Source organism: Eulemur rufifrons, chromosome 28 (genome assembly GCF_041146395.1).
Source record: "Eulemur rufifrons isolate Redbay chromosome 28, OSU_ERuf_1, whole genome shotgun sequence".
Classification (NCBI taxonomy): domain Eukaryota; kingdom Metazoa; phylum Chordata; class Mammalia; order Primates; family Lemuridae; genus Eulemur; species Eulemur rufifrons.
Genome location: NC_091010.1, coordinates 49,187,311 through 49,199,915, shown reverse-complemented (window position 1 = coordinate 49,199,915; position 12,605 = coordinate 49,187,311). Strand labels below are relative to the sequence as shown.

At 43.8% G+C, this 12,605-nt stretch overlaps 1 protein-coding gene across 1 annotated transcript in view; it reads right to left on the bottom strand.

The window, feature by feature from the left end:
* Positions 1 to 10,196, bottom strand: part of WBP1L (WW domain binding protein 1 like) — a 57,127-nt gene extending 46,931 nt beyond the window's left edge. Inside the window, exon 1 of the mRNA XM_069460200.1 lies at positions 10,016 to 10,196. Coding sequence (XP_069316301.1) covers positions 10,016 to 10,105 — 90 coding nt within the window. The 5' untranslated portion in view covers positions 10,106 to 10,196. The remainder of the gene's footprint in view (positions 1 to 10,015) is intronic.
* Positions 10,197 to 12,605: the final 2,409 nt, after the last annotated feature.

Genomic DNA, 12,605 nt, shown 5'->3' with positions numbered 1-12,605 from the left:
GGAGGATCACTTTTGCCTAGGAGTTTGAGGCTGTATTATGCTATGATCGCATCTGTGAATAGCTACTGCACTCTGGCCTGGGTGACATAGACCCGGGTCTCTAAAAAAAAATTTTAAAGCCTGTACACCAATGTCCATAGCAGCATTACAATAGCCCCAAAGTGGAAACAGCCCAAGTGTTCACCAATTGATGCATGGATAAATAAAATATGGTATATCTATAAAATAGAATATTAAATGTCCAGACAAATCCACAGAAACAGAGAGTAGATTAGTGGTTGCCAGGTACTAGAGGGAGGAGGAGAAGGGAATGAATGCCAATGGCTATACGGGTGACAAAAATGTTATGAAATTAAGGTGGTAGTGTTAATGGCCCAATCTTGTAAATATACTAAAAACCACTGAATTACACCTTTAGAAGGGGTGAATTTTACAGTCTGTGAATTGTAATATTAATAAAATTGTTAATTTTTAAAAAGCCTCAAAAACCATCCTCCTCTCAGAACAGTAAGTGCCAACTGGAGGCTGGGGACAGGCATCGAGGAGCCCCAGGGAGCCCCCTCCCCACAGCAGTCCACTGTGTGCTGAGAACAGACAGACCTGCGTGTGGTCTGGCCCTGTCTGTGGCTGGGGTGGTAACAACCCCTCACACCTGACATGTGGCACCCTTCTCACTGGTGGCAACACCCCCTCTCCTCACTCAAAAGCGGGCACAACGATGTGCAAATGAGAATAATAGCATATATTCTAACTTACCTGCTCTGAGAATAATTGCATACTTCATTATTGGAAAACATTTGCTAGAAAAACACCTCTCATCTGACTGCCAAGGCTGACAATATGGAAAATGATTCACATGCCTGTTGGAGTAGGAGTTAACCAAAATAGGTTCTTAAATTCCTGCACTGGAATCAAATCTTGGGCCAGTCAGAAAATAGGGAAGCCCTAAGCCTTCCCCGAAGGTAAAAAGAAAAAAAAAAAAAAAGGCCAGCATTTACCAAGTGTTTACTATGTAGCAGGCACTGTTCTGTTTTACAAGTATTAACTCAATTAACCTTCACAATAACCCTACAAGCTAGGTGCTATTATCCCCATTTTACAGACGAGGAAACTGAGTTAACTCATTAGCCCAAGGTTATGTGGACAGCTAGGCTTCAGATGCAGGCAGTTAGGCCCCTGAGTCTGCACTCTTAGCAACACTGCTGTACTTCCAAGTGTTCCTACTGCTGGGACGGCCACCATGGAAAGGCGATTGCCCAGGCACACAATTAGACTTGTGTGCCATATAGCAATTGGCCATCAGCTCCAGGCCACATGCCTAACATCTTCCAGGGGATGATAAACCACTAGCTTCAGCACCTGGGCAGGCATTTCTACCCTGCTCCAGCTACAGGCTCCCTGTTCTTGGGTGAATCCTGGTCCACAGTAAAGGGAGCTACGGACTGCAGATAGGGAAGAGAGTGGAAGCTCAGGGGCTTCTGGGGAAGTAGACTGAAACATTCCCGAGGTCAGAAGGCACATTTTCAAGGATAAGCAGAGTGGGGAGGTGAAGAAATGTTGCTTACCTGTGTGTGGGGAAATGAGCCCTTGCACACCCTACTGATGGAACTGTAAACTGACAGCACCACTTTGGAGCGCAACTTGGCACCATCTACCCCGACTTTTAAATGGACATACCCTGTAACCCCACAATCCTCAATTCCACTTCTAGAATTCCAGCACAACTATCCGAAGAAATAGGTACAACAACGATCAACATAGCACTGAGTGAAACGGCAAAAACTCCATTCACCAAGAAGTAGTTGTTAAATAAATCATGGTATAAAGCAATAGCATACGGGCATTTTACAAAATCAGAGGTATATCTACAATATGGAAATCTGTCCACAATATATTGTGCTAAGAAAAAATGCATGTTGTAAAATACTACACATAAATTATTCTATTTTTGTTTTAAAAACAAATGAAAGAAAATAAAAAATCCTACCCACACCAACAATGTTTATATACATAAGAATTATTTATATATACGTATCTATGAATATGTGGTATAAGTAGGAAAAAAACACCAAAAGTACACACCAGACCACAAACTTTCACTTTTTACTCTAAATATTTTTGGATTTCTGTATTATTTTCCATTGTTATAAGCATGTGTTGTTTTTGTGTAATTAAAAACTGATGTAATAGTCCCAGCTGGGAGGATCGCTTGAACCCAGGAGTTCTAGGGTGCAATGCACGATGATCGGTGCATGCACCTGTGAATGGCCTCTGCACGCCAGCCTGGGCAACAAAGCAAAATCTCACCTCTAAAACAAAACAAACAAACAAAACCCTGATGTAAAAAAAGTAAAAGGTATCTTAAAGCTCAAAGAAAAGCAGCAGCCAGCTCTACGGAAGGAAAATGGAAAGACAATCACAGTGGGCCTTGTGCCAAATTATGCCCGAGCAGGCTTCTGTTCACACTTCACAAATGTAGCAAGGGGATTTGCAAACTCAAGGATAAACTGCCCAAGGAAAAAGGAGTAAACAGGATGAACTCACACTATTCAACTTTGCATTTAAGTCTGAAATAGCTACAGTATTCCAACATTATGGTGTAGAAAGTCAAATATTAACAACTTCTCCCAAGTCAGCTAATAAAAGAGAAAAATAACTTAGATCTGATCAATAAACTAAGCTATGGGGTTTTTTTCATTGTTGTTTCTGTTTGGTAAAACAGCCAGGTGGAAATTTAAACGAGGAAGATAAATTAGGAAATGGCAAACCATAAAGCAACATGTACAATTTTGAAAAACATGAATATTTTCTCCATGAACACATGCCTCTGATCTAAAAGAATGTGTAATAAAAGAGTGTTACAACATAAGATTTGCCTTGCTGGATATTTAAAAATCAAAACAGATATGTTTTTCTAACTCTTCACTCTAGGACCCACCCCTCCAAGCCACAAATATTCTTGTAACATCTTACATTTATTTTTACCTCTTCCAAAACAAGTTTAAGTTAAATTCTTTAAAACACCTGAGATCTTGAATCAAAATTTAGCCGTGGCACCACAAGGACGAGTATGGCACCAGAAACAGAAGACATACAGCTCATCTGCTTTCCCACAGAAGTGTGGAAAGAAGAAAACCAAAAGTAAATAAATCAGTGGTATGGGAATGTAACTGAGTAAGCGAGAGTATCCCCAAAACCCAGTCCACACAAGCTGGGTGATCTACAAGTCTTAGAGGATGACCTATTTTAATTCCCACACTAAGAAAGCCCAGAATTATATCAACAAGCCTTAGAATTCAATAGGATGGGATTTGTTTCCCCTTTCTTGACCTCCCAGGTTGAAATGTTCTGGATTTATTTATGTTTCTTTGTTTGTGGTTTCCACACAGCATGCAGTTTTTAGGCCAGACTTTGCTCCACCTAGTGGAACTACAAAGGATGGCCCAAAAGGGAGGTGTCCAAGAACCAGACCTCAGCTGTCTATTGCATGCCACCCAGAAGATGGGTCACTCAGACCCCCTGCCACTACTCCCCAGTACTCAGTGGCTGCTCTGACTGGCTGTGCAGTTACTCTGGCATCAGTGGCCCTAGTGGTATCCATGACTAAGATCATAGGGGCAAGAAATGATCCCAAGTCATTGTACTATCTGGATCCTGATAGTCCCTCAAACGTTGGGGAACACCTAACAACTGAAGGCGAGAAAAGAAGAGGTCCACTTGGGGTTATGGAGGGCCAGGTATTCAGAAGGTAGTTAGAATTTTGGTTTTGGTGTTTTTTGTTTTTTTAAGAGACAGGGTCTTGCTTTGTCGCCCAGACTAGGGTGCAGTGGCATGATCATAGCTCACTGCAACCTCCAACTCTTGGGCTCAATGATCCTCCTCCCTCAGCCTCCTAAGTAGCTAGGACTACAGGCACACACTTCCACGCCCATCTAAATTTATTTTATTTTTTGTAGAGATAGGGTCTCACTTTGTTATCCAGGCTGGTCTCAAAAACTCTTGGCCTCAATCAGTCCTCCTGCGTCAGCCTCCCAAAGTGCTGGGATTACAGGTACAAGCCACCACACCCAGCCAGTAGTTGGAATTTTGAATCCAAGGCCATCCAAGATACCCCCAGCATCCGTAGAGACTTTCCTGCTAGTGCCAAACACCGTCTGATGAGCTGCATCCTGGGGACCTAAAGAGAAGGCTCTCCTCTAGACACAGCCACCCTGAGGCCCAGAACATTTAGCTTTCCTATGGCAGACCCTGAGAACACCTAATGGTTTCCGCAGGCTGAGCATGCGTGAGAACGAACCAATGTTCCTGAGGCCAAAAATGAGAATAGAGACTTGGAATGGGGAAAGGAAAAAGTTCTAAGAACATGACTCAGTTCAGATCAGTTGTAGGACTATGGAGGACACTGAAAATAAAGTAACTGGCCAGCAGGCTTTCACTGGGGCAAAAACAAATCATGGTCTTAAAATACAACCACAGGGCAGATCAAAGCAAGAGGGACAGAAAGTTCAAGATCGGGTGAATAAGGGAGGCTCACCTGCTTACTGAACCACAGACTAAAAAATGTGCTTTTTTTCAAAACGTTCGATGTTGGCTGACAAGACAGAGCTGACTGGTGATATATGTCAACAAACCTGAGAATAACCGAGATTCAGCATATTAAAGCTTCAAACTGTCCCACCTAAAACGTGATGTTTGAGGTTATTTCATTCACTTCACAATGCAATCTTCTCTCTTCCTTAGAGCACTGATCTCAAACTCCACAATAATGAATAGGAGCTGGCAAGGTGATAGCAGGTACCACTAAACCAGGGTTTCTCTACCTTAGCACTACTGACGTTCTGGGCCAGACAAGCCTTTGTCGTCGGGGGCTGTCCTGGGCATTGCAGAATGATTAGCAGCATCCCTGGCCTTCATCCACCAGATGCCAATAATAGTGGTGATTATTATACTTAATAATCATTTGAGTACCTTCCAAGAGCTTTACATATATTATGTTTTTCTATCTCACAACGACCCTATAAGGTATGTACTCTTAGTCCCATTTTATAGATGAGGAAACTGTGGCACAAAGAGGATAAATAACTTGCTCAAGGATAGTGTCAGATTTGGAATTCAAGTGATCTGACCCCACCCTCTATGACCTGACCACTATGTGGACTACACCAAACTCCTATGCTGGAAAGGTGCTAGATCCAGTTTGGCAGTTCCTCAAAAGATTACATATTAAAAAAAAAAAAAAAAAAAAAAAGATTACATATCAAATTACCATATGATGCAGTAATTCCACTGTTATATACCCAAGAGAACTGAAAACATTTGCCCACACAAAAACTTGTACACCCATGTTCACAGCAGTATTATTCATATATTTAAAAAGTCGAAACAACCCAAATGTCTATCAAGTCATGCATGGATAAATAAAATGCAGTATTATCCATATAACAGAATATTAATCGGCCATAAAAAGGAAGTTTATACTGATATATGCTAAATAAAACATGGGTGAACTTTGAAAACATTATGCTAGGTAACAAAAGCCATGTAGTGTGTGATTCCTTTCCTATGAAATGTCCAGAATAGGCAAATCCATAGAAACAGAAAGTAGATTAGAGGTCGCTATGGGCTGGAGGAAGAGAGGGCGGAATGGGGAGTGACTGCTAGTGGCCATGGGGTTTCTTTTGGGGGATGATGAAAAAGTAAAAATTAGATAGCGGGCCAGGAACAGTGGCTCACGCCTGTAATCCTAGCACTTTGGGAGGCTGAGGCAGGAGGATTGCTCAAGCCCAGGAGTTGGAGGCTGCAGCGAGCTATGATGATGCCACTGTACTCTAGCCCAGGAGACAGAGCAAGACCCTGTCCCCCCCCCCCAAAAAAAAATTAAATATGGTTAACAACTCAGTTCCTCAGTTATCCCAGCCACACTTGAAGTGTTCAGTAGTCACATGTGGCCACAAGGCTACTGAATTGGACAACACAGATAGAGAGATCATCTCCAGCACCATACAAAGTCCTACTGGATGGCACAGCCTTAGATGAATGGATGAATTACCATGTGTCCGCAGCCTCCCTTTCAAGTCTCACCTACTTTCACGCTCCTCTACACGCCCACACAAAAGGCTTTTGCCACAGATTATGTGCCACCTCCAATCACATCCTCCATTCTCACTCTTCACACTGGAATACGGTTTTCCCCTTCCTGGTCCACAGATACCCTGCTCATCCTCATCAGACTTTAAAGTCCTATCCAAAAGTTTCTTCCTCTGTGAAGCTCCTGCTAGATCCCCATCTTCCTCTTACCCTCACAGAATCAACGGCTCCCCTCCCTCCCGGCTCCCCTCCCTCCCGCTGTTCTTCGCTTGCACTTCCAAGTCAGCATTAATCCCTCTGCATTACAATTCTTGGCCTGTGTTATCTGTCCTTCCCACAAGATTACCAGCTCCTTGAGGACAGGGATTCTGTTACTCACATGATGGTTCCCAGAGCCTAGCAATAATAGCCTGCTGCAAGGAGCAGACATTTCAGTAAATGTCCATTCTTTGAATTCTACTGAATTCCACTGAAAGGATTTAGGCAAGGAAGGCAAGGAAAGGTGAGGTGGGAGGCCAAAGGGTGTACTATTGAGGGTTAGTGGAAAGAAACAGCAGGAACTGGGACCCCCACTCAGCTCCAAGTTTTAAGCTTGGTAGAGGAAACCTAAGGACTGCATCTTGAGATTTGTGCCTAGCCACTGGCTGGGTTACCTGACGGAAAAAGACATTTCTACCAAAACTTCATTTTAAATAATACTGTCAAATATTCTGGTTAAATCTAAACAATAATAGAAGGAAACTCTACGTATCTCAGTCATAATTTTACTGGAGGAACACAAAAGCCAAGGCATTACTGTTTGGAGACTCTACTGTTTTTTCATGCTTTACAGATTTAAGGAATCACATCTGTTGCAGTCTCCTAATCTACAAGAGAGTTAAATCTAAGTTCCTAATCACAGAGCAGTAAACTTGGCTGATGAACTTTTCTAGGACTGCCTATATGGCAAGAAATGGCTGTTCCAGGCCAGGAGTGGTGGCTCTTGCCTGTAATCCCAGCACTTGGGAAGCCAAGGCAGGAGGATGGCTTGAGGCCAGGAGTTCAAGACCAGCCTGAGCAACACAGCAAGACCCACTTCTCTACAAAAAAAATAGAAAAATTCCCCAGGCGTGGTGGCGTGCACCTGTAGTTCCAGCTACTCAGAAGGATAAGGCAGGAGTTCGAGGTTGCAGTGAGCTGTGATCGTACCACTGCACTCCAGCCTGGGTGACAGAGTGAGACCCTGTCTCAAAAAAAAAAAAACAGGAATGGCTGTTCCCACTGCAGAGCTAGTAACAGGGAAAGCAAGCCACCTAATACACCTAGTATATTTCTGATATTAAATGTGTATGTATAAAAAGATTGTATTTAATAGATCCATTTAAGAGAGGAAAATGCAATGAGGTACCCACACCATTTTCCATACAGAATGAGTACAGCAAGTCCTCCTCAACTCAGAGTTAGCTGGAAGTCACTGTTGAAAAAAGGACAGTGAGTACCTGAAGTACATCCTATGCCAAAATGGTCTCTGGATATTTTCCTTCCTTGCTGATTTGTACAAGCAAAAACCAAAAAACCTACATTGTGGTAGATTCAGAGTTAATAATTATATAGTAACTTCCAAAGGTTAAAATTCATAACACAGATCTCACTGTCGATATCTAGTACTCACCAACAGAAAAAGACAAGGGTATGACACGGGGGATGGGAGTGCATGTGGGGTGTTGGGGGTGAGGTATGTTGGGGGGTGGTTAGGAAGAGGGGTATTGTTCATTACAAAAACTTTCCCTTCTCTGCAGGAACTGTACCCATGTAATAGCTCTTGGTTAGTGCTAGCATCCACCCAAATGGAACAAAGTACAAAAGCCACCCTGTCCCCAAAATAAGTATTAGAAGTACCAGAGATATAAGAGAGTGGCTTGTGATTGACAAATTACAATTAAGATATGACATAGAAGATCCCCTTCCAACATCTTTTTGCCACCTCCCAGGCTCCATGAGCTGGTAGGAACTTCCACTTTCCACGGTTCCCTATCCAGTTCCCACAACTGACCGGCCCCTCTCCAAAGGCTCTGCCATTCCTAAAGCAACCCTCTAGCAACTTTATTTACTGGTTATTGGGAACAATCTTTTAGAGATACTTAAATAGACATGCTCAAAGGAAAAGTTCATTCTATGTTTGGTTCTGTCAATACTTATACTTAACTTTACCAGTCCTGAAGGTTATAACTTTATAGCAGACAAAGAAAGTCTATTGTTCCTGTCAGTTTATGATTTTCACTGGAAAACAAAGAACCCCAACAGTGGCTAAAATGGAAGGGTCCCAAACCTAGAAAAGGGAATACACTGGGCTGGAAAATAAGCTCCATTCCTTTCACACATTATTTCCAATATACATAAATATATTCTGAGGAAAAATTAGATACTTCAACAAATAAACGGATAAGCAAATTGTGGTATATACATGCAATGGAATGTTATCTGGCCATAAAAAGGAATGAAGTACTGGTACATGCTACAATGTGGATGAACCTTGAAAACATTATGTTAAATGAAAGAAGTCAGACCCAAAAGAACACATATTGTAGGGTTCCACTTATATGAAACATCCAGAATAGATAAATCCATTGAGACAGAAAGCAGATTGGTGGTTCCCAAGGGCTGGGGGAAGGGGAAGACAGGAAGTAACTGTTTAATGCAGATGAGGTTTTCTCTTAAGGTAATGAAAATGTTTTGGAACACATTGTAAGTGTACTAAACGCCACTGAATTGCTCACTTTAAAATGGTTAATTTTGTCATGTGAATCTCAGTTCATTAAAAAAATTAATTTTTTAAGATAGAGGATACTAATGAGCAAAACAAGATGCACTTGTGAAAAGGCAGCCTTTAAACTCTCAGGGAAAAGATAAGTATTTTGAGGGCACTCAGTTTCTGCTCTTGATCACAACATGAAGTTCAAGCACTAAGTTGTATAGACTTTGTCATGCTGTCTGTGTATGCACGCTTTCTGAAAAAAACAGGGAAAGGAACAGAAAGTGAAGAAAAGAGAATGGTAAAGCCTTGCCAAATGCAAGGAAGGAGGGGTGATTCCCCCTGCTGCACCCCACCCAACTTGGCACCAAGAGTAACGCTCCCATTAGGGTTTCGAAATGCCAGCTGGAGCTGGAATCAGCACAAGCAAGCTTCTCTGCTTGGATAAAGAGCAAGCCACCCAGCAAGAAAAGCTGGGGTGCTCCGTTTGCTGCCCATATTGGCATCAGAAACACCCTTTACTCAAAAGCCCTGAGCTAGCTCAGATCGGCATCAGTGACTTGCTCTCCCAGGCCAGCCAGCCTAACAGCAAGATCTTGTTGGGGCTCAGTGTGCCCCTCCTCCTGAGGGGTTCCACTCTACTTCATCCCACCTGACTTCCAAGATCTTGCCTCCAACAACCTGCCTCCAAGGGTGCCATGCCTTACACCATGAAAAAATGGGACCAAGATGGCCTCAGAACTTTCCCCTCTCCAGCCTGAAATAAACATCCTCTCAGGATCCCCTCTTTCTCTCTCAGAGGAGCTCAATATCCTGTGTACCCCTACACAAACAGACGTACATCCTGCATTGCTGCCTCAGACGCCTGCTCCACGGGGGGGATAGGAATACGCTCCACGTGCCCCGGCTTGGCACCACCATCCTCTCACAAGTCAACGCATCCCACCTAACTTACCTGCCGTCTCAAAGGCCCCTCACTCGCTTAGCACCATGCCTCTACCACCTCCCTGCCACCAAAACCGCCACAGGTATCCCTCAGCTAAATACCGACGCTCCCTTAGATCCTGTCCACGCCAGGCATGGGCGCCCCTCTTGGGACCCCTCAACTCTTGGCAACGATACTCTTTCAGACCCCTCCGGCAAGGCCTCGACATGCCCCAGGCCCCCAGCCTGGCCCGGACGCCCCCTCCCCCTTACCTGCGGGGGTTCAGCCCTGGCTGACAGGGGGCTGGGCAGCGCCTGGAGGAGCAGGAGCGCCATGCCACCCAGGAGCCTTCTCCTCTCCATCCCCCTCCTGCTCCTGCTCCTCCGCCACGGCGCCGCCACCTCCCTCCTCCTCCTCCCTCTCCTCCTCTACCCTCTTCTTCCTTCTTCCCTTCTTTTCCTGTTTGACTCTCCCCTGCTGCTTCCGGCTCTGATCCACCCCGCCCCAGGCAAAACACCCTCCCAGACACGGGGGAGGGTCTCCAATTCCAGCGCTTCATTGGCCCTTGCCCTTCGTCCATTGACCAAAATAGCTGTCGATCAAACGTAAATCCCGCCCTCCTCATGAGGACGCAAGACTAGAGCGATCCAGCCAATGAAAAGTAGGAGGAAGCCGTGCCATCTTGAGTGCTGCGAGGTGGTGTGAAATGCGTCCCACCGCGCACAGCGTGGCGGAAGTAGCTTCGATCAGGGGGCTGGCCACTAAGGTGTATTGAAAAGTCTGTTTCGGACGCAACCATCTAGAGTTTTGCGGAAGTACCACGTTTCCACAGTTCAGGAAAAAAAAGAAGGGAGTCGGACTCTAAAGGGTGCTGAAAAAATAAGCTATTTCTGGAAGGTACCCAGGAGCTCTTCAAGAGGAAAACAATGTGAACCTAAAAAATTTTTTACTTCTTTTGTCTTGATGCATAGCACCATAACCAAGGTCCCTCTCCTGGCCTCAAACTGCCCAAACAGCTGCTTAGCTCCCTTTGAATTCCCTATGAGATAGTACCTTTATCTGAGGCATAGTGCTTTGTAACACCAAGTTTCAAAAACAAAATTCTATTGACTCTCCCTTTGAAATAGCTCTGAAATCCACGCTCCCCAGGCCCCATTGTTTTAATCCCTGTTCTTATCTTCTGCCTAAATAAAAATGGCCTCCCAGCTGACCTGCGAATCGCCAATTCTTCCCTCTCAATTCCTTCCGCACCACCACAGTGGCAGTGCTGCACCACATAAAACCAAACATTATTATGTCATGGCTTCTCCTTTTGAAATATTTAAACTAGCTAGCTACAGGATATATAGTCCAAACTTCTCAAGATGGTATTCTCTGTGACCTCATCCACTTCTCTTTATTTCACCTCCAGCCACTACATTTTTCCAGTTAACTCATACTGAACTCTTAAACGCCCAATAACTTCGTTTACACATTACACAGACCGTTCCCTGCTTACAAACTCTTAGCCCCTATCCCCTGTTGCTTCTGAATTTAGGTAACACTTAAATTTGCCTGCCTGATTTGCAGCTTTTTGTACAGCATACTAGGTCTTTTTATTCTCCTTTTCATTTAAATCTCTACAAAATTCTGTATAGGGTTCAACCATGAGCTCAATCAATGTAGGTTAAATAAATGAATAAATGAAGACTCGTGGCAAAGAACCCAGCTGCTTGTAGCAGCCAATTTCCTCTCAAACTGCCAAAGTGTTTTACAGCCTGACCCAGTCTAGCCCACAGCTGAGCCCAGAGGGAACTGTTCTTGGCTTAAATGTTGGCAAAATGGGAAACAGGTAAGAATGAAGAAATCCATCTTGCCCCAGCTTAAGAATGCCCACAGTTCTGCCTCTATCTTGATCCTGCTTTCCCAAGTACTACAAAAGGTGACAAGTATTTTTGCCAATCTCTAGTTTCTGAAATAGAAATGCATCCATCCCATAAATCAAGCTCTTTACGGGAGAATATTGAGTACTAAGCAAGGACCAAATTATTTTCATGGCACAGTCTATCAATCCTGGCCTCAAGAAGTTACAAGTATCCACTAGAAAGGCTAGGTTTCATCATGATTAGGAAAACCCACTTCAATTTGGCAAATACAAGGGATTTTCCCCCAACTTCCCTTCTCCTTTTACCTGAGAGTTCAAACTGAGCTACTGGAGAGGATAAACACTAAACCCTGTGCAGTCTGGATTGGCACTTCCCACAGCAAGGCCTTTTAGTAATTCTACCTCTTATTCAACATCCCACAGGAACCAACTCAAAGGAAGCAGAGAGATCCTACCAAATAGGACTGACATGCAGTTTGAGTGAACACTTTTTTTTTAGAGATAGGATCTTTGCTTTGTTGCCCAGGCTGGAGTGTAGTGGCTGCATCATAGTTCACTATAACCTGGAACTCCGGGGCTCAGGCAATCCTCCTTGCCCTCAGACTCCCAAGTAGCTGGAACTACAGGTAGAATGAACACTTTTTAAAGCACCCCTGAACACGGTAGCCACCACATACTCTCCAGGACTTTCCAAAAGAGCAATTATCTATGAACAGAAGAGGAATGTCAGGAGACTTGAGGAGCTGGGAAAGAAAGAGGAAGGTTATCGACTTTGAAAGTTGTTTCAACTCAGTGAGGAGTTGGTTCTGAGCTCTGGCTGTCTCTGATGCTTTTCTTTTCCTATTTGCCTTTGACAATGGGCAAAGCTGAAGCCAGTTCTCCCATCCTAAAGAAACTATCTCAAAGACAGACTTTTCTGCTTAGACACCAGCTAAAATCAAATTGCGCATGTTACAAAATGGATGAACCTTGAAAACATTATGCTAAGGGAAAGAAGC